Below are 18,983 nucleotides of genomic sequence, written 5' to 3'. Positions count from 1 at the left end.
GATATATTGCAGTCACCTATTGTATTACGGTCCAACAGACCTTTTTGTGAAAGAAAACAATAATTGTTGAAAGTATGCCTGTATCATATGTCTTTCTGGCAACGATGATCTGACAACGTGTCTCGTGGTTAGAGTATTGGTGGCGGTACAAGTGTATGTGAATTAAAAAGTTTCCATGTAAGGAGGAACATACAAATAAGATTGAATGGACTTATATACCTAATATTTTAGGCGAGAGACAACTTAAAAAGTTTTAATTTGAAGGAAAGATACCCACATTTGAGGTGAAAAGACTTAAAGGATGAATTTTTCAAAACCACTAGAGAGATTAACAAAACCAATTTTGTTCCAACATATTTCACTTCCCTTAAAAAAATATTAATTGTGTTAATTGAATACCACAAAATTTTATTATATTTTATAAAAGTCTTTGATTGAAATCACAATATTGCTTTATTATAAAAAAAAAATTGTAAAATCATTTGATATCTCAGTCCAATACACCCCCACACCCTAGTTAGATCATCAAAACTTTTCAAAATATGAATTATTTCTCAATAAAATTACACGCTGATGTTCAACAAGACAAACAACTAAAATAAAGGTTAAAATAACAGAAAAATATATTGTAAACCATTAAAAAAAACAATGTCCACATGAGTAATATTTTCATTATATTCACTAACGAATATTAATTTTTTTTTCATATCAATTATTGCATCTTGGACGAAATATTAAAATTTAACCTATAAAACATTTTTTTTAAAAAAAAACTAAAATGAGATATATTACCACAACAGTCTCCCAAGTACAAGATGTGCCAAGATAGACTATAAAAGTTTACAAAGAGTCATAGAAACAAAAACAAAAACAAATCATACAAAGCTCAAACAAATCATAGGACTAGACCACCAGCTATGGTAGTTATAAGCTAACGTAACATTCGTCGACTTCAACCACCTAAAAGAGAAAAAGCTTGATCCTATCTAACAAAATATAGGGCGTATTTGCTGATCTTGTGAACAATCGATGGTTTCACTCCTTCCATACAACCCAAACGCAAGCAAGCCAAATGAGCTGTAAAAATGATCGACGTGCGCGAGATCCACCTGCTGAAGATGCAAACTGAACAAAATGGTCGCGCAGAGTAGTGAAATCCACCAAAGGAATACCAATCCACGAGCGCACTAAATCCCAAATAGAACCAACGGTACTGCAGGAGATGAATAAATGATGGGCTGACTCGGCTGCTCCACATCCAAAAACGCAAGAGTGAACTGTGGAAGATAAGACACCTCGAGTAACCAGGTTTACTTTCGTGGGCAACCAAACAATTAATAGTTTATTCTTCCAAATTAGACAAGATCTTCCTCATGATTTATAGATCACTATTTGGCAAAAATGTGATTCTCCTTGAATACCAATCTCCTCGATAATTTCAGTACTTAGATCTAAATATGCCAATTTATAATTTTCTTTTCTAAAGAATATATTGCCCCTTTTCCCTACTCCAATAGGATGCTCAACTCCAAGTAAAGGTCCAACAATGAACAATTTAGTCCACGATTCCCTAACACCAAGTTGACCTAAAACTGATATGTGAAAAGTTGTATTCATTGCATAATTTGATATAAGAGAAATGGACATATTCAATACAACCAGATGTCTCTCAACCATTCCTAAGTTTGAATTGTCACACATATCCAAAGGTGTGGGGGTTGTAAGGAATACGTCATTGCTCAAATCAAATGACACCACATATTCTTTACCGACTTTAATTCCCCACCAATGACACATTCCATTCATGTACACAACAACACTTTCATTAATACGAAGAGGCATATCAATATCCAGTTTTCTCCAAGAGTTACTTCTCATACTATAAATCTCCCAAAATTTCCCAACACTTTTTGATATATATAGTCGATAACCTTCAAGGTAATTGCGGGATCGAGAGTCGGTGTCCCGTTCAAAAAGCGTTGCATGTCGAATCACCTTGTAGTCATCACTAACACTATCATAGCCAAATCCATGAGTTTTAGTAAGAGTTGTGGAATAAGGAAGATAATTAACATTATCGGAAGGAATGATCGTGAATTCCTTAGCGGTTGGTTTCCATAATACTATTTTACTGTGATCTCCTTCTTGGTAGAGACAAATAATTCCATTAATACTAGAACCCAAAATTTGAATACATGTGTCATCATCTTGGAATGGAAGTGGCAAATCCAATCTCACCCGATTCTCAAATCTCTCGCCAGAAAGCATATCAAATACACAACGGTTATCATAACCTTGGGTCCGCTTTAGCATAAGACATGTATCATCGTAGAAAGAATTATATTGTGATATGAAATTTTTGCCGACCGCGCTCAAGAAATTAGGGTTTTGAAATAAAAGAGCCCATGATTTGTGTACACAAGAAAATCGCTTGATAGAAACAATAGGAAGTTTTGACAAAATAGAGAATGCGAGATCATTGGGAATATGGTTACTAACCTTGATATCCTTTGAAGCCATGAATTTCTCCAACTCCTTCGTATGATTTTTGTTTGAACAAGGGGGGTTGTGGATACCGTGCAATTATAAAATACGATTACTTTAGTGTTGCATATGAGAAAATAAAAGTTGCAAAGAATTTTATAAATAAATAAATTCATCATAAATATGAAATTTTAATATAAATATTGCTTTAAAATATATTTTCAAATAATTGTTCTTTTTCAATTAATTTCTCATCTTAAACAATATGAGATTATACCATTCTTTGAATGTTGTCAATGATCGAATTTAAAACAACGGACGACCTACCTGACTGACAGCTCAGTAAAAAATCATAAATATTTGAATTTTATAAATATTGATTCATTAAATATTTCGAGATTTTATTATTAATCATTTTTTCATTTTACTTGTGAGAAATTACGTTGGTTCATCCCGTTAACTTAACTCAGTTGGTAAGGACATTGCGTTATATATACAGGGGTTGAGGTTCGAACCCAGTCGTGCCACTTATCCACCATAAGAGTGAAATTTCTAGCCATCGAACTACTTTAAAAAAAATAAAATTACGTTGGTTCGTGTTGCAAATTGAATGTAAATTTCACCAAAATAAACTAATTTTTCAAGCAGTGGTTGAGTGCTTTATTGAGAAATGAGTTTTTTTTGTTTTGTTTTGTATTCAACGGGCCGAAGCTCATAAGAAATAAGTTTTTGATATTTAGTAAAGATGTTTTCTCCTTCGACCCAGTGTTTCTTTTATATCCCTGAATTTTCAATTTTGCCCAGTATTTGTAGAAACTGAAGTTTTTTTTTTGCCTTGAAAACAAATTTCAGTTTCTAAAAAATGAATTTTACTCTTAATTTGCACTAGAAAAAATTCGATTTCTGCGAACCGAATTTTTCTACAAGGACAAAATTAGAATATTGGGAGTATAAAAAAATCACGGGGGTCGGGAGAAAAACATCTTTAGTAAACTTGAAACAAGTATGTCGTTAATATGATGATCAGTCTCTTTTAATATAAGTTCTTTACTAATTCATAAATCAAATGTAAATATTATTATAGACACACCGTAACAAATCACAAACTTGTTAAAATAATAATCGCTGAATTATAACTTTACACCTTGTAACGTTATTATCCAATAAAATAAACTTTAGATGACCATTTTTTGTTTTGTTTTCACCATCAATCAGGGACAGATCCAGAAACTAACCAAACGGAGGCTGACCATTTTTTTAATAAATATTACATAAAATTTAATTGTAATTTATATAAATAGGGATCAAATTATACCAATATAAAACTATTTTACATTGATTTATTTATCAGAATTAATTTACACTATGATTATACATAGAAATTATAGTCTATTAATAATAATTATGTGTTAAACAACTTTAAATACATAGTATATACAACATTAGGGGTGGGAGGGAGGGGCCAAAGCCCACCCTTGCCACCCCTTGAATCCGTCCCTGCCATCAATATCTGTCATATTGTACCGTTTAATCTAATCCAAGGATTCACTTTGACATCAAGTGGTTTCTACCAACTCCCAATCGAAGTTGCGAAAATCGATCTGTGGTTTTCCTACCAAGTCTAACGTTAATAAGCAACAATTAATTGATTAAAATCTTAAATATGGATAAATAGATAACCTTTTCTTTTTTTGGTTACAATATAGATAACCATTTAATCCATTGATATTAAAATTTTAGCATGTCATGTTGAGAACGTGCGACTAATTCAATAAATTTTCGTTACTCACACAAATAAAATTCAAATAGTTAGTGATATTTTTTTTGAGATAAATTAACCTATAGTTTAATTATTGTGCACTTTCGGTGTAAGTTTTTTTACACATGCATCAAATGATGTGTTGCCACATCATTTAATGAATGTGATACATCATTTTTTTTTTGACAAAGCACATCACGTTTATATTGTTATACACAATACATAATATGTTGATATATTATTATTGAACGCATGTTTAAAAATGTAGGAGACTAAAAAATAATCAAACCACCAACATAGTGTGACAGATGTGGTAGATACCTGAGTCCCTTAATCATTTGGTCCTAGGTTCAATCCCTGACTAATGCGTATGTAAAAACATTCGTTGGAAGAAATCAATCCCTTAAATGGATCTCGGTTACCTCGAGGGGATTAGTCTCTCCAGTTGCGCGCAGAGAATAACTTTGATTTAAAAATAAAATAATCAAACCATGTCTACGTACATAAAAATCCTAATTCTTGACCAACAAATAAAATAAAAATCGTAATCCTAAATGAGTTTAATTGATATGCACCGACGGTGTAAAATAGTTTTATACCATTGTCTAATAAATAACCATCATTTTACCATATCATGTCAAAAAAATAGGGTGAAGTGAGGTGATGTGACGAAAAATATGATTTGTATTGATTAACAATATAAAATTATTTTACACTTTCGACGAAATCCTAAATTCCATTACCACGCGTTTTTTTAACATTTTTGTTGCTTCCTGGAAATAAATAAATAAATAAACATCAAACAGAGTAATTCGTTTTGAAATCGATCAAATTGTTGAATTAAGAATTTCATTTCCCTAAAATTCAAGCGAAGCAAAGATAACCAAACCCTAAAATTCAATTCAAAGGGTTTTCTTCAATTTCAATGTCGTCGAATTCGTCCAGGGGTGGATCCTATTACGGCGGTGCTGCTGCCCCTTTCCGATCAAGGTAACACCATTCTATCTTTTTATATTTCGTAGATTCCTTCAATTGAATTTCAATTATTCCCATTCACAATTATGATCACAAACAATTTCAAATCAATTGAATTGAGATTTTGAATTGCAGTGAGGGACTTAGCACAAGAACCGCTGCTGCATCCTCTGATGAAATTCAATTGCGTATTGATCCCGTAGGGGATTTGGACGATGAAATCACAGGTCTTTTTGGCCAAGTTAAAAGATTGAGAAATGTAATGTACATTGTCCCCAATTTTCCTATTTATGCACACTGTAGAATTCTTCATTTTTAAATTTTGATTTTTAGGTTATACTATGTGAGAGAATGATTTGGTTCACAGTTTTTATCCCAAGAAAGAAAAAAAGGAATTATATAGTTAAACTGATCTTGTATGTGCTTGTTAAAATATGAAGGGGTTTTTTTGTTGTTAACCTTAACCCTCTGGTTCCGGAGGAAGGGGACTCTTGTAATACAAAGTTCGGCCGCAGGGTAAATAAAGTCTGGGCTGAGAATTGTTCCTCCCTGGATTCTCCAGAACGTTTTGTCTTAGGGTGAACTCATTAACCACTTGAGTTCATCACTTGGTTGTTAAAATGAGTTTGGCCACTACAAACTTTATAATTGGATAGGTGAATCGTGTTTACACTCATTCATTAAATGATAAATCAATACAAGTGATGGAGATATGGAAGTTTTTTTTGAAGAAGCTAAATTAGCCCACCCAAATTGGCGCCAGAGAGAATCGAACCTCAGACCTCAAGAGGAGCACACTCCCAGGTCCCAAGCCAATACCAATGCACCAACCCAAGTGGGTTTGGAGATATGCAATTTAAATAACGGAAAATCCAGTATCTTTAAATTGTATAGTGGATAGAATCAATATGTTATCTGATGCTTGCATGCCTGCTGCTTTAAGCAATACTTCCAACTGAGTTTATAGAGTCTTAGCAGCTTGACTTATTGTTGAATTTTTAGTTGCTCATATTTTCTCTTGTTAGAATTAGTTTGATGAAACCATATCAGGTTCAGAGGCTCGTGTTTTATTCCTCCTGTTTTCGTTTCTGATGTTTTCGTTTCTGATTCTTGATGTAATCATATAGTAGTAACTTTGAACATTTCTACTGTGCAGGTTGCTGAAGAGATTGGTACAGAAGTCAAGTCTCAAAAAGATTTTCTGGAAGAGCTGGTACGTCATTTATTGGATAACTTATATTATTCTAAACACACTTACTCACACATTTGAATTAGCTGGAGAAAAGAATACATGTGACTAGAGTTGCTTGCTTTGTGATGCCAGCAAAATGGCTTTACCATCCAAATTTTAATTCTTTAGATGTTGAATTTTCTCAATCAGAAACTTAGGGTCAGTTTCTTATGATGTTAAGGGTCGTAAAACTTGAAGTTGAATTGCGAAAGTCATGCCGCTAATGCTGTGACTTATCCTGTGATTTATAAAAAGAAGATAATTACATTGTACAAAAAACTAAAGAAACATCCTTTTTTGTCTACTTTAGCCATTTATGATATCTGGTGGGCCTCTATGTAAAACTTGAATCCAGATGAAATTTTGACCATCTATCATCGGATCTTCCCTTAGGATGGTTAGGTTAGAGCTCGGATTACAAGTAGTGCTTTATGGTTTTGCATATTTTCAATCAAGTTTTACGTCAAACTTGGCTTTTAGAGTAAAAACATCCAAACATAAATAACTTCACTTCAAACTCAACTTTAGTTAAATGAAGCTTTGGCCCCCTAGCAATTGGTCTTCATTACTTTATGATTATTATCTTGGATTGTATTAATAATTTATGGTTTTGCATATGAAGATGAATTAAATTGATGAGAACTTTGTCCATTGTTTTGTAGTATTTATATATGAAGATGAATTAAATTGATGAGAACTGTGTTTTATAGTATTTATATTAGAAGGAGTCACTGCTTCAGAAAATGAATACAGAGGAAAAATGTTTTGGCTAGTTATTGTTGAATATTGATTTGTAGTTGGTACATCGTTTCCTTTTCAGAAAAGAAAAAAATGTACACCTGTATTAATGCTTTGCTATTATATATTTTAATACAGCAAATGACAATGGCAAAGGCTCAAGCTGGGGTGAAGAATAATTTAAGAAGATTGAACAGGAGCATCGTGCGAAATGGTGCAAACCATATTGTTCATGTGATCACTTTCGCATTAATTTGTTTCTTGATTGTGTATCTTTGGTCGAAAATGTCCAGAAAATGAGGCTTCACAGGGTCTACTTCTTCAGTGTTGTAGTTGACAAGATTTCACCCCCAAGTCCTTCTTTAAATGTCTCACAATGATGCCTACTTTTGTTGTACATAAAAGGTTTGTAATTTACTTTCTGTGGTTTTGTGTGAAGAAAAAACATAATGTGGTGTTTAGTAGTTTGCAAAGTCGTATACATGTCAAACTTTAATCTGTTGAGAGATTTTTTAGAATATATAGCATAAAAGAGGGTTATTTGAAGAGAATCCACTGAAAATTTCCAAGGCAGAGAATCCAATCTCTTATTCTGCTTGGAGGACCTACTACTCATGCTATTTGAAGGGATTTATTTTAATCAACTGTTGATATAAAACTGTAATATCATGCAATTATATGAAAATGATTTGAACAACTAACTCCTTTCTTCAATCATCCTAATGACATAGAGATTTCTTCACTTTCTATAATAATCTGCTGAAAATTATATAATACTTATGAGATCACATTTGAATCTTGCGTGCATTTCTTTTTAATTCTTGTTTCATCGTAGGATGAATTCATTATTATACTTAACATAAATTATGATACTTATGAGATTAAGCCACCAAAATGATACTTATGAGATTACATTAACACTAGACAACATGACAATATATAGATCTAAATAGACAAGTTACTCCTTTATGTTTTTACCATTTTGTAAAGAGAGTAAGAGCATCTCTCTTCTCTTCTCCCATTGTCTGCATCATCTTCGTTTTCATTTTTCTCAACGTAGCCTAACCCTCTAGAAGAATTAGGCAATGAAACTATCTTTCCCCTTACCTTTTTTCGTCCTTTTTTATAGATAAATGACCTGTTTGTTATAGATTTTTTGAAAATAGATTCTTATAGTATTAAATAATTTTGTATAAATTTTTTTTACAAAGAAGCTTTTTATAAAAGCTTCAAATGAAAATTTGGTTTGAATAGTTATTCTTAAAATGTTATTTTAGGTATTTGATCATTTTATTGAAACTTTTTTTGGATATCAAAATTTCAAAAAATTATTTAATTTTGAAGCTATTTCAAATAGATTTTCATAAAAATTATTTTTGAAATACAACATTTTGAAAAAAATTGTGATTTTGACTATGTTTTGATCTTCAATAATGTGTGTTTATGTTATATGATGTCAAAATTAATGTTTAAATTTAGAAAAAAACGAATATAAAAAAACTTGTAATATTTTGAAAAACGATTTTAGAAAATCTATTTTAAAAAATACAAAAAAAAAAAAATCATTTTCTTAAATCTAAAACAAACAGACCCAAATTGTCTCACATGATAGTTGATAAGGGGCAAAAGTTAATATACATAAGCCTTTTCTTATGTATGGTGCATAAGTCATTCACAGCCATCAGATGATTTTACACATGTAATAATCATAACTGAAGAACTTTCTATTTTTGCTTGCTCAATTTCGGCCACATTTTACATGCGATTCGATCACCGATTTCGAAAACTAATACCGGAAATATTCATAAAATCGAACGACGATCAAAACGGTATAAAGAACGTCGAGTTTCGTTGATTATTGAGGGAGAACGAACCGGGTCGACGAACCGGGTCGTCGTGACCCGTTTCTGCAGAAAATGGGTGAGGAAGATGATGAACAGTGACGCGCGTCCACGCCCACTCTCACTGGCGGCGCGTGGGGGCGCGTGCGGTGCCAAGGAGACTCCAATTTTTTTATATTATTTTTACATAAAAATAGTAAATAATTTTCTGAGAATTTTGGGACCAGCTTGGTATTTTTCTGAGACCTGAAACTATTTTTAGTTATTTAAATGAGGTAAATATGCTTTTATAAATATAAGATATTAATAAAATTTTCCCAAAATTTTATTTAGGGTATTTTGAATTATTTGGAACGGTTGGGGATACCTCACTCTCTTCGGTTTTATATCGTCTTAAAAATTTAAATTTATTTCACAATTTTTATTAAGGGTTAAATATGTTTTTGGAGAACAACTATTTGAAACCATTCCACAGCAAAAATGGTTTCATACCGTTATACACTGAAACCATTAGTCTAGTTAAATGGTTTCATGGCGTTATACACCGAAACTATTATTATAGTTAAATGGTTTTATATGAGCATTAGTGTCAAGATGTTATACACTGAAATAATTAGTCTTGTTAATTGGTTTCAAGATGTTATACACTGAAACCATTTGTCTAGTTAAATGGTTTGATACTGTTATACACTGAAACCATTATTATATTTAAATGGTTTTATATGAGCATTAGTGCCACGATGTTATACATTGAAACCATTAGTCCTTTTAATTGGTTTCAAGATGTTATACACTGAAACCATTTGTCTAGTTAAATGGTTTCATACTGTTATACACTGAAACCATTATACTAGTTAAATGGTTTCATAGCGTTATACACTAAAACCATTAGTCTTGTTATTTGGTTTCAAGATGTTATACACTGAAACCATTAGTCTAGTTAAATGGTTTCATAGCGTTATACATTGAAACCATTATTTTAGTTAAATGGTTTCATATGGGCATTAGTGCCAAGATGTTATACACTGAAACGATTGTTATTAAGCAAAACATCACATAACCATTTTACAAAACAATGCTACATAAAGCAAAAAATCATATAAAGCAATTAGGGTTAGTTTAGTTGAAAAAAATTTGGATAGTATGCATGAGATATTGGATTCGATCATTTTTTTATTGTAAAGAAAAATCGATATATATATATATATATATATATATATGTAATTAATGTATGAAATTTTATTTATATTGTGATTATGATTGATAAAACTTAAAATTAAATTGTATGTTTGACAAGTATGCTTTATATATACATGAACCATTCGTTATTATGTTGGGCTTCGAGGGGGTGTATGACGAAAATTAATTAAAAATGGATTTTTATAATATATACTTCAAAGGAACAAAAATTATTATCTAATTGGAAACGGGGGGCGCACTAGAAATTTTGGGGAGGGGTGCGCTAGAAGTTTGGAGGAGGGAAAAAAATTGGGGGCGCGCTAGAAATCTAGGGGAGGAAAAAAAAATTGGGGGCTCACAAGAAATCTAGGAGAAAAAGGAAAAAAAAACTGGGGGGTGCGCTAAGCAAAGTGGGGTCGCAAGTAATGAGGTAGTATATGGGGGGGGGCGCGAGTAATGGATTGCCTAATTTTGGGCTTGAGCTGACATTTGGTTGACTTTTGGTGTATGAAGCAAATATGGTGGATGTAGGAAGTAAGTTTATGCATGGTGCATAAGTTTAGGCTTATGCACCATAACCACACCCATGATAAGGTAAAAGATAAATATCGGTTGTCTCACATGATAGTGGATAAGGTAAAAGATAAATACTGTATTGGATTCCTTTGCGTGCGTGGTTTGCAAAAATATCATTTTCTTTTTTTATTTGCAAAAATATTTATTGAACAAGCTCATTGTGTCAATCTTCAAGCTTCTGGGCAAATGATAAACAATTTTTTTTTTTTTTTTTTTTTTTTCAAGAACGTTGATACTAAACTTCGCGAGAAAATTTTACAGCACATAGTTTGAATTGAGTCGAGAGTTTGAGCAGACACTTGAGCCTTAATTTAGAAAAGAACCAAAACCTCAAATTCAGTAATTGAGAATTTGGTATCGAATTCTTTTTTCTTTTTACGGTCATGGTCATTCCATTCAATTAAAATACTTTTTATTTAGATTTTTTTTCATATTAAAATACTTTACTCCAGGATTGAGTTTGAGAGACCATTTTAATCATCTTAAAATACCTTACTCTAAGATGGAGATCGAGAAGCCATTTTATTTTTAATCATCTTGTGAATAAAATTTAGAGTAAACTTTAAAAGTAACAATGTTTAAGTTTGACAAGTAGAATCACTTTCTCCAAGTCTATTGTCATTTCTCATCACGATTTCCTACTACCATATCCAGTATGCTAAGATTCACGAGATAATTTGAAATGAAGTTGATAAAATTTAGTGGCTTTGTGTAGGATGATTCTCATCCGCAAGTTCAATGGGATTTTGTTATCCACCAAATTTAACACTAATGTATTGAAAAATTTATTAAAAAGTGTATCATTATTCTACCACAAAATATCTCTAGCTTATGTTTATGTTTAGTTCCATGTTTGTAGTAAGCAAATTTTAGAAGTGTAAAATTAATTTTGACATGTTTGATTGATTGCTCTTAAATGAAATTAATTTTGCCTCCAAAATTGATTTTAAGTTTTCAACTTGGAAGTTAAAATTTGCAACTTTTGAGCCATTCTCTTGCAACTCGCTTTCACATCTCTTTTCCTCTTCTCTCCATTAATCATAGGTAACCACCATGGTTAAAATGTCGCATTCAAGTAGTGTATATGGAAATGAGAGGGTAAATTAGAGGACTTTAGGGATCAGGTGTGGCGAGGTAAAAAGCTTTAAATACAAATTTCCCTAATTAACTACCCTAAAATTCCTACTCAAAATGAGCTAAAATCTTGAAATGAACATTAACTGAAATCACTCACATTCTATTTCTCAAGAACATGGAAGCAATAGATTAACTTGCTATTTACATAGGCTGTACAATTATTTCACTTGTCAGTCAAACTATTATTGGGTTAACGTGAAATAGGACAAAAAAGAGAATTGCAATTATATCTTACACTAAAAAGGAACTCCAAGAAGATCCAGGCCAACCTAACATGGGATGTCAGCAAGTAAAAATCCACTTCTGCCAACAGCTAAAATAATAAAGGCAGTGTGTAGTGGTGTCAGCCTGTCGTTATGTCAAAATGCTTTACAGAGGTTGTTAGCCTTCATGTTAGATGAACCTTGCTGAACTATGGGACCAGTGGGACTACACAACCTGCTCCTCTTTGGTTCAGATATCCTCACATGTGAAATTGCAGTGGCAAGTGCATCAATCAACACACATTCATCTGGATCATCTGAATTGCAACTTTCCGAAGATAAAAGCTCGCTAAGTGAGCCATTATCTATCGTCTTTCTAGCAAACTTAGGTTCTGGTGCGGCGACAACCTGTTTGCTTGTGGAACCAATTTGATTCTTCAATTTTGTTTTGATGGGCAGCATTGTCATTGATTGGGCGGTGTAGAACAAAATCCATGGATGCCCTGAAATTGAAAGATTGAATATTAGTATAACATGCAAAGCAAACACCTTTAAAACAATCAAACAATAATATAAATTATCTGTCATTTTTTTTTTCTTTTCAAAAAAGTATTTAGGAAACATGAAAAGAGTATCATAGGTATACAAAAGGAAACATGAAATGAAACAGATAGTATACTAGATCATGAACATATTCACTGTTCTACCCAAAAAATAAAAGATAAATAAGCACAAACAGTGCAGAAGGGTTGATTAGTAAAGCTTGTTGTAAGTTTGTAACTTGGCAAATCTTCTATTTATTGAAATTCCTTGGGAGTTGGAACAACAAAAGATAACTATAAAGAACTTGGGCTTATCATCTATTTTAATTATTTCAATGGAAGAAAAACTTAAATCAGGACGCATCCAACAACATATTTTCATAATCTATCATGAACTTACTTAGTACTTCATCAGCTGATATCCTTGCAGAAGTATCCCTTGTCAGCATTCTCCCAATAAGATCTCGTGCAGGTTTAGAAATTGATTCCCACATCCCTGCTTGGAAATCTAATTTGACAGTCTTAATAGCCTCAAAAACAGCTTCCAATGAATCTCCCTGAAATGGAAGAGAGCCAGCTAATAGAGCATGCAGGAGCACTCCAGCACTCCATATATCAACCTTCTCAGAGTATTTGCCCAACAATACTTCGGGGGCAACATATGCAGGGCTTCCAGCCAATCCAGTCAAGTTTTGACCTGAAATACAAATTTAAATCTTATAAGACATTGCTTTAACAAATAATATTTGACTGATAACTGAATTGGATTAAAACATGTCAACCGTAACCGTGTTAATAAAATTTGCAATTGCTTACAATAAAATGAAGACAATGTTGACCTACCATAAGAATATGTTAAGTTCAAACACATACAAGCATTTTCCCTATGACCTAGTCCCAACCCACCAAAACATTGAACAATAGTAAACCCTCAATTTAGTCCTCCAAAGATTCAGATGTTGCTACATTAGCCCTTCAAAGTCTGTTGTCACCAAATTAATACCAAATATTATAGTTTTACTTCCGCTAGTTCATAAAAGAAGTTTTCACCAAATTAGCCCCTCAAGGAAATACAACAGTCACCAAATTTGTCCGTGTGGAAGACTGATGTAGTGATAGAAAAGGATCAAGTTGCTGATAATGTTGTATCTTTGAGGGACTAATTTGGAGATAATGTTTTTGGAGGAGTCAAATGACAATGTACTATTGACGGGTGGTAATTCATGGTCAGGACTCAGGAGCCTAAGGGACTATATGGGTCATGTGTTTAAAAAAACGGGTTGAAGAGTTTGATGGAGCAAGTATGAGGCAAGAGCCGAAGAGGTTAATCTACTTTTACAGTTTACTATCTGGGGCATGCGTTTTGACAAACGGGTTGGAGAACTAATGCGCCCACAATGACATCTGGAGGACCGATTTGAGTGTTTAATTTCATTCCATTTCAGATGAAGGCGAAAACAGAAAACTTGCAAGAGTTGGTCATGGCAAAATGAACCCCCCCCCCCCCCCCCCCCCCCCCCCCATCATTTTTTACTCCTGTAAAAACATGATGACATTAAAAAAAGGCAAAGATGGAATATATGGAAATTGGAAAAAGTTCCAATAACAAACACTTCCAAAATCAATGCAGTTGCAGTTGATAGTTCATTGTGATCAATAATACCTTCAGAAACTTTGTTAACAATGTTATAGGAAATAACAAAAAGTAAGTTCACTCAAAAATACATAAACACATGCAGATATACTGGATTTTTTTACAAAAGACAGGCTATAAAAGGGAAAAAAAAATCCAAACAGGGGTTGCAAGTTACCTTCTGAAATTCTCATGGCGAGTCCAAAATCTGCAAGCTTTAATTTTCCTGATTTTGTGAGCAGAATGTTCTCAGGTTTGATATCTCTATGCACAACTCCCATGTCATGGCAGTACTTGATGACTAACATAACTTCCTTTAATATGTTAGCAGCCCGCTGTTCCGAATACGGACCGTCCTTGACCATTTGATCAATCAGTCGTCCCCCAGAGCACAATTCCATGACAAGATGAAAACTTTCCGCTTCTTCATAAACTGCTTGCAATGTCACAACCCCAGAATGTCCAGACAAATGTTGCATTATCTCAACCTCTCGATGAACCGTCTCTTCCCCCTTTCTCAAAGTTTTACATGCATATTCAGCTCCACTAACCTTAGACCTACACAAATAAACCGATCCAAATTTTCCTTGCCCGATCGATTCACCAGAAACATAATCATCATCAAGCTTCTTCTTCCTACCCATCTGAGTAGCAACATCAATACAACCTATCTTCCTCTTAAGACCTCTAGTCGAAGTAATCAAAGACGAAGTTCCACAAGGCGGAGCAGTAGCAATGCCAGCAAGCCTACTTTTAAACGAACCCCGAGACTCACTAGCATCATCTTCTTTACACCTTTTCTTCAATCTACAACAATCTTCTAACGAATAATGAGACTTCAAAATCGACGAAGCAACAGAACCATGATCCAAAGGTAAAACAACACCACCCAGATCCGTAGATGCATCAGTCTCACTTCCTTTCCTTTTCTTCCTCATAATCATAAAAATTAGGTTTACAATACCACAAAATTCTCAGTAAAACAAACTTCAGAATTTGTTTCTACAAAGAAAAAAGAAAAAATTTTTATCAATCAATTATACAAAACCCTAAAAAAAAAGAGATAATTGTTTGAGAATAAAAATGTTGAATGGAATGTGAGTGAAATGTACGCAATTGAGAAATTATGTAACGAACCTGAAGTGGCGCGAAGGAAGCGGCGGCAATGTAACAAATCGGAATAACATAAGGGAAATTGGGAAGAATTAAGGAGAAAATTGGGGGAAAATCAGGTGAGAAATAGAAACCCTAAAATTCTCCGATCGAAGATTTGGGGGAAATCCCTTTGAATTAGGATTTGTGAATGTGATGTGTTGGGCGAATATGAAGAAAACACGGAAACAAACACACACACACACACACTCACTTTCTCTCTCTAAATATCTTTTCCTTTTTTCTTATATTTTTCTCTGAAGAGTCTTAATAGTATTGTTTTTGTTCGTGTCGTGTTTATGTTGGTTGGGGGGGGGGGGGGGGGGGGGGGGGGGGTATGATGGAGTGAGGGAGAGAGTAGGGTAAGGAAATGGGGGTGCTTGAGAATGAAGAAGATATTTTGGTTTGGTTGAGAGTGATGATTGATGAGTGAATCCCACGTTAATTACTCCCGCCGTCCCATATTATAAGTAAAAAAAAAAAACTTTTTCATGTCCCAAATTATAAGCAAAAAAAACTAATTTTTATCATTTTCAAGATAAATTTTTATTTAATTTACTCTCTCTTCTTTTCCCCATAATCAATAACCAATAAAAACTGTTTTTACATCTTCCCATGAAACTTATTTCAATAAACACACAAAAAGTCAACCTTGAAATTATCATATTTTACTTTTCTTAATAAGTGTGAAATTTTTTTTTTGCTTATATTACGGGACGGAGTAGTATGACACGTGAGTTAAAAGGAGACAGCTGACAAAACACGCTGACTCACGTGACACAGCAATCACCTCACCTGAATTTTTGGGCTTTTCAACAGTACACCTAATGGGTCCACAGTCCACACTTTGGACTAACATTCCTTCTTCACGTTTCAATTAGTATATCATTTAGTAGTGCTGATGGACAATGAGTTATGCTAATATATGAATTTTTAACATTTTGTTAAGGGCCCCGGGATATTGATTAAGTAAATTAAAAAGAAAATTTTAAATTCAAAATAATATTTTTAGATTTTTGAGAAGTTGATCGCATAAACTCTAATGTAAAATTAGTATATTTGTTTACTTAAACAATGCCGCAGACACTGTTTAACATAAAAATATGAATTTTTTTCTTGATTATAACTTAAATGATTAATACTCCTACCGTAGTATTTTTTAAACTCATTAAGTTGATACACCCATTATTTTACATACAGTGCATAATAAATTGAACATATCCAAAGTCATGGAATTTCAAGTACAAAATGTTTTCTATATATATATATATAAAGACAATAAATACATTTGATATGGTGAAAGACTTGGTGCACAAGTCATCAAGTTTTCTTGACTATCACTCCAACTGTCCCACTGCCTCAATCTTACCTATAAACTTCAATTTGATGGGCATTTGGGAAATGTTTCATCGAATTTTCCTTCGATTTGCATGTTCCTTCCATGGCTATATTCCGTACTGCCGTGAAAATGGCTCGTCGTAGTAGTCGTTTCTCCGGTGGTGGTGAGCTCCTCCATCCATCTCTTCCTTATTATTATTATTATTATTATTATTATTATTATTATTATTATTATTATTATTATTATTATTATTATTATTATTTATTATGTTGTTGTTGTTGACTTTTCCATTTGTTGTATATGGATTTTGAAACCTATCTATTTATCGATATAAAATTTCCTATACTTATCTTGTACTCGTTTTTTCTTTTTTAGTAATATTACTTATGGCGATTGGTCGGCTCTATGGAAAACATAGTCAAAAGCGGCATCAGCGTCGACGAAGACATGTATTTTGTTCTATTCTCTTCTTTTTTTAGTTTTTCCTTTTGACATAATTCTTTATATTTTTTGTTTTTGATAGATACTTACTTACATGAATTAATATGCTAATAAGTAACACTGTTATGCAATATCGCAAGTTGAAGAACTAACACACATACAAACATTTATTCCCATTTCTCATGTAATATCCTAATTGTTTTACATGTTTTCCAAGAGAGTATTACTTAAGGTGGTGGTGTTCATTTTCTTGCAGGACTGAAGAACTATGGAAATCAGATTAGCATCCATCCAAGTGTCAATTTTTTTTTCTTTCTTTCTCATTTGCTATTTTCTGCAGCTTTGGAGTTGGCATTTGTGCCCAAATGTTGCATTTATTTTTAGTATTGCATTTTAACATAAAACTAGAAGCTATAGAAATTAAATACAGACATAAATTGAAGCATAAAGAAAATAAAATAATTTGTGAATGTTTTCTGAACTTCTAAGAGTTATAACTTTTTGTCCTATTAAACATTCTTGCTCCATAAGACCTAAGCATCAATTCCAGTAAGATTTTGATCATCAAGGCATTTCCATGTTGTAATGGAGGAGTTGACAGGTCCACATTTACCATTCTCCATTTTCTCCAAGCTATCTCCTTGACCATCCAGTTTTTCCAGAAGCATGATACCCAAACCCTCCAGCCAAACAAAGATTTAAATTTGTTAACTTGCCACACAGAAGTCGTTGATGTGATCATGGCCAACAAAAACAGCTTTCACATCTCCTGCTTCAACCAATGTTGTGAAAAAGCCAGAATTCACAGAAGCATTGCCGATGATATCTTGTTTCACACCTGTGAAGTTTGATGAATCAAAAGTATCATATTCAGGCAATGGGATGTGAAAGTATGCAAGACCGGGAGCAGCTTCTTTCTGAGGCATTGGTTCATTCATGTATGCTTTCTGCAGAAAAAACAAACAGTAAATGGATGTATTATATACGACAAACAGAAAGATTAGTCGATAGATACTAATACTATTGAATAATGGAAGTCAGACCATGACTGTTTAGTTGATTGATTCTTGTACCTGAAAGTTTGCAGAAATTATTTGAAACGAAAGTTGATTTTATGGACACCTTCAGTCTTGTTGCAAAGTTAACCACAACTAGAGTCCTACTTGCACTTGCTGCTATAAAAAATTGGTCCCTCTTACAATTGGACATGAATAAAATAGAAATCTATTTGAGTAAATCTGTATGAAATTACCTATGGGGTATCTATAACAGGGGGAGAATATGGTGTGCAAGCTTAACAAGTCCTTATATGACCTAAGGCAAGCTTCAATGCAATGGTTTTACGGTTCTCTACTTCTCTTAACTTTTGGTTTCACTCAATCTATAAGATGAATACTGCAGAGTACATGAGAGATTCTAGGCTATAATTAAGGTAGTCGTTACACTATAATAACCATTACAAATATTTACATATTTATTTTAGGAATATCCTCATATTCTGTCACATCCCCGCAGTCAAAGCGAGAGGTCGGCGTACAGTAAGATTGAAGAGGTGTGCATACCTTTAAATTGTATATGTAGTTCATATATGTCACTGTCGTAGACCGTTCAATCTTGGATTATTGATTGATTTTATTCAGTACTTATTTTATTAAGGTATAATGTTAATTGTACGACCTCAAATCAATAACTAAATATAACTATGACTTTTTTCTACTGTGAATAATTCCGGTCCAATAAATCCAAAGACAAA

General features: G+C 33.0%; 3 protein-coding genes and 1 pseudogene across 3 annotated transcripts; 1 reads left to right on the top strand and 3 right to left on the bottom strand.

Annotated features, from left to right (window-relative positions):
- Positions 1-1,371: 1,371 nt before the first annotated feature.
- On the bottom strand, positions 1,372-2,520 carry LOC123915039 (putative F-box protein At3g16210). Its single transcript, XM_045966196.1, has one exon. It carries the CDS (start codon positions 2,518-2,520, stop codon positions 1,372-1,374), a length of 1,149 nt encoding a protein of 382 aa, XP_045822152.1.
- Positions 2,521-5,030: 2,510 nt separating this feature from the next.
- On the top strand, positions 5,031-7,884 carry LOC123918687 (bet1-like protein At1g29060). Its single transcript, XM_045970805.1, has 4 exons — positions 5,031-5,233; positions 5,354-5,477; positions 6,375-6,431; positions 7,326-7,884. Exons 1-4 carry the CDS (start codon positions 5,169-5,171, stop codon positions 7,485-7,487), a joined length of 408 nt encoding a protein of 135 aa, XP_045826761.1. The 5' UTR covers positions 5,031-5,168; the 3' UTR covers positions 7,488-7,884.
- Positions 7,885-11,999: 4,115 nt separating this feature from the next.
- On the bottom strand, positions 12,000-15,749 carry LOC123916342 (serine/threonine-protein kinase PEPKR2). Its single transcript, XM_045967780.1, has 4 exons — positions 15,436-15,749; positions 14,477-15,300; positions 13,066-13,362; positions 12,000-12,626 (listed from the first exon to the last, which is right to left on the bottom strand). The coding sequence occupies exons 2-4, from the start codon at positions 15,240-15,242 to the stop codon at positions 12,280-12,282; spliced, it is 1,410 nt and encodes a 469-aa protein (XP_045823736.1). The 5' UTR covers positions 15,243-15,300; positions 15,436-15,749; the 3' UTR covers positions 12,000-12,279.
- A 1,990-nt stretch (positions 15,750-17,739) lies between these two features.
- Positions 17,740-18,816, bottom strand: LOC123915038 (annotated as a pseudogene).
- Positions 18,817-18,983: the final 167 nt, after the last annotated feature.

Source organism: Trifolium pratense, linkage group LG3 (genome assembly GCF_020283565.1).
Source record: "Trifolium pratense cultivar HEN17-A07 linkage group LG3, ARS_RC_1.1, whole genome shotgun sequence".
Taxonomy (NCBI): Eukaryota; Viridiplantae; Streptophyta; class Magnoliopsida; order Fabales; family Fabaceae; genus Trifolium; species Trifolium pratense.
Note: the sequence above shows the minus strand (reverse complement) of the source record. Positions and strands in the feature narration are given on the sequence as shown.